This window comes from Priapulus caudatus, unplaced genomic scaffold (genome assembly GCF_000485595.1).
Source record: "Priapulus caudatus unplaced genomic scaffold, Priapulus_caudatus-5.0.1 Scaffold275, whole genome shotgun sequence".
In the NCBI taxonomy this organism is placed as follows: Eukaryota; Metazoa; Priapulida; class Priapulimorpha; order Priapulimorphida; family Priapulidae; genus Priapulus; species Priapulus caudatus.
Window position 1 is genome coordinate 170,651 of NW_014577336.1, and position 3,752 is coordinate 174,402.

Here is a 3,752-nt window from a genome sequence, read left to right on the forward strand (position 1 = left end):
CCACCTGCACTAATCCGGATCCAATTAATTATCTAATTAATTAATTAATTAATTAATAAAAAATTTCACATTGAGAGAATTCAGCTGCCTTGGCGGAGGTCTGTGCTTTCCGAGTGCTCTAGTTTATTATATGTTTAGTGTGCATAACATAGTGAGATTTGGTGCATGGTTTGCTCACCATGATATATGTTGTTTATGCAGGATCCCAGCATGAGAGCATGGATGACATCTATACAGAGGACTGGAATGAACAAGGACAAGGTAATGACAATGAAATGCCTATGTTGACATTATTCTCTTATTATTGCATTGCCATCATAATTAATGTTTATTTATATTCCACTGATAGTTTATTTGTAAGGTTTAACAATTTCCAGCATATTTGCCATGAATTTATATATCGTTAACCTTGCACCCTGCTTATCCTACAATAATCTCTATAGTAAATACAATCGTTATTGTATATTTTTTAGCAATTGTTATGTACAATATACAGTCGTTTTTGCATATTCTCTAATAACCCTTATTGTAAATACAGTCATGAATGTGTATTTTTCGCAAAACCAGAGTCCATATAAAAGTAGTAACATAAGTCATATAATTCTACAGTTTGAACCTCGTACCTTCTTACTTCTTTCTTCTTCCGTCTTCTTCTTAGTCCATTAAATTCTCTCCTCGTGGAGAATAGGGCTGGAAATCAGATTTCTCTATGACGTTCTATCTTTGGCAGCTCTTTCGGCCTCGTTCCATGTTTTAAACCTTAATGTAATCCTTTCTTTCTTGCATAAACGAAATTGCATGATGTTACGTAGTCAGTATATTGGAAAATCTGTCAGCATGAATCAATTTACTGTTGGACACATTCATATATCTCTATATGACATGACCAGCACGATGTAAGCATCAGCTTTAGTGGCACCAGGACTTCCCGGAACTAACATGCTGCAATTACTTCGGTAGCCATTTCATTTCGCCATTTAGGATTAGGAGTAGCTACAGTTATGCAAGCACAACCACACAGACGCGTAGGCACAACCATGGCCACACATAGGCGCGCGTGCAATAGGGCTAACGCTTCATTTGGCGTGCCCAAGCTTTAATAATAGGCGCGTTCACACTGGCGCGAATAAGCGGGATGCAAATCCCGGTTTTTGCATCGCGATTGAAATACCGAGATTATTACAAGTGTGAACGCAATAATACCCACTAATAATCGCGATCAGCATCGCGCTCCAAATCGCACTTTTGACTGCGATTATTTGGAATTAGCGCGATTATTTGCGTGTGTGAACGCTCGCTTTGGAATTAGCGCGATTATTTGCGTGTGTGAACGCTCGCTTTGGAATTAGCGCGATTATTTGCGTGTGTGAACGCTCGCGCAATAATCCCGGTATTTTCTATCCCATCATTCCAAGCGAGTGAGCAGTGAGCATGCGCAGTGAGCATCATTCCGGCAGTGAGCATGCGCAGTTCGATTAATAGAATTATCCCGCTCGGCGATTAGCGCGATTATTCGCCTGTGTGAACAACGACACAATTATCTCGGTATTTCATCGCGATTAGCATCGCGGTTTTTCTTGTGTGTGAACGCGCCTATTGATACTTCTCATCGTCTCACGAATACACAATGAACGTCAAAAACAAAAACAAAGAAAAAAGAAAAAATTATACATAGGTCTATAGCATAGAAGATAACAATTGCATAATAAAAACGAAGGTTCCAAATGGAGCAACACCCCCCACACTCGCTTCAACGCTTGGCAAATCCCCCTACATTGCATCGAACACCCACCCACTAATCCCACCTACTGCAGCAAAAGCCTAGTTAACCGTTCCAACGAGGGTATAATTCGCACGTAATACTCAGGGAAGCCGCGTCAACTAGCTAGCCCCTAAAGTGGTTCTAGTCGCTCATTAGTGAGACCGACAACCGCGAGCAGCGGTAGAGGAGATTATACGCACAGCAGCAACGAGAGCGGTGCGTACACTCATCTACCTCTATATATATAAGATAACTACAGTCATGAATGTGTATTTTTCGCAAAACCAGAGTCCATATAAAAGTAGTAACTGACGTCATGTAATTCTACAGTTTGAACCTCGTACCTTCTTACTTCTTTCTTCTTCTGTCTTCTTCTTAGTTCCTTCTCTCCTCGTGGAGAATAGGGCTGGAAATCAAATTTCTCTATGACGTTCTATCTTTGGCAGCTCTTTCGGCCTCGTTCCATGTTTTAAACCCTAATGTAATCCTTCTTTCTCCACTGTTCTTCGCCATGTTTCCCTTAGTCTTCCCCTACGGGGCCCACCCATGTCAGTGCAATGCATGGGTTTTCGTCTTTCTTCATTCTGATGACATGGCCTTCTTCTTCTTCTTCTTCTTCTTCTTCTTCTTCTTCTTCTTCATCTTCTTCTTTTTATTAACATGAACTTTTTTTTAAAACCCGTTTGCTTACAGCGTAAAGAATCTGTTCAGGAGATGTCTGGTAACGACTGGGACGTTGGTGAACAGATGTTCTTGGTGTGTGTGTACAACGTGTCGCGGGACCAGCCATACACCATCCTCAAGTCCGCCGTCTCTAACACAGTGCATGACATCATCACTCAGGTACGCTAGAACCATGTCTGATATATTTTCTCGATCATCTAATATATTCTATTTATGTTATTACAAGTTATATATGTGTAATTCACGGATGTTTGCAGATGTAGTTGTATGTGGCTACCATTGTCTTCGTAAAGCATAACCCTTCACCAATTTATACTTAATATGATAAAATTCGACTTTTCTATTCAATCTTCAAAGATAAAACCAATAGATCCAGGTAGCCGCATCTATTCTGGAAGTCTGATAAATTAGTCGTTTTGAATTAGCCAGGCCATTAATTTAGTGAAAATATGTTCACCAATTCTAATCACTGCTCCTGCACCATATGATCCGCATAACATACTCGCAATCTTTCAGGCGATGGCCAAGGCACGGCGGCCCGGTACTCCAGGAGACTTCACTCTAATGGAGGAGCAAGCGGTGGATCAGCCACCAGGTGTCACCAGCGTTGAGAAGGTGACTCAGCGAATCATGTGCGACGCGGAGAACGTGTTTCACGCGCAGAGCGAGTGGCGCTCCTCCGGAAAGTTCATCCTCATGGAGAAGGACCAGGTAAGGCAATATGAGCTGTAAAGTAGATCGTTATAGATCACAGGTGTGTGCGCGTGTGTGTGTGTGTGTGTGTGTGTGTGTGTGTGTGTGTGTGTGTGTGTGTGTGTGTGTGTGTGTGTGTGTGTGTGTGTGTGTGTGTGTGCTTGTGTGTATGCGCGCACATGTGTGACTGTGTGCCTGCGTGCATGCATGCATGCGTGTGCGTGCATGTGTCCCGGTGTGCCTGCATGCATGCGTGCGTGTGCGTGCATGTGTCAGTGGCGTAGACAGGTCCTCAGTTGTGGGGGGGATGATTTCGCTGTTACTTCCATCGCAATGTATATGAAGAGTGTGCGCGAGTAGCTCACACCGCGAGCGCCTTGGTGCAAAGCCCTTAATGGGTGGGGTCCAGGGGACGGAGCTCCCGGAAGATCTAGGATTTTAGCAATTTAGAACCTTCAAGATTGCCGTTTTTGAGGGAATTGAAAAAAATTGATATTGTAATTTCAATTTTGTGAATTCTAGGGTAATTTTTTTCTTTGGATCCCAGAGGTTTAATAACACGCCCCCCCCCCCACACACAACCAGTGGCGGATCCAGAAGAAAATTCTAGGGG

General features: G+C 42.8%; 1 protein-coding gene across 1 annotated transcript in view; it reads left to right on the top strand.

The window, feature by feature from the left end:
- Positions 1-3,752, top strand: part of LOC106808421 (1-phosphatidylinositol 4,5-bisphosphate phosphodiesterase epsilon-1-like) — a gene marked incomplete at its 5' end in the record, with an annotated part of 26,575 nt that overhangs the window by 18,895 nt on the left and 3,928 nt on the right. Inside the window, 4 exon segments of the mRNA XM_014811139.1 lie at positions 139-151; positions 202-261; positions 2,456-2,605; positions 2,963-3,158. Coding sequence (XP_014666625.1) covers positions 139-151; positions 202-261; positions 2,456-2,605; positions 2,963-3,158 — 419 coding nt within the window.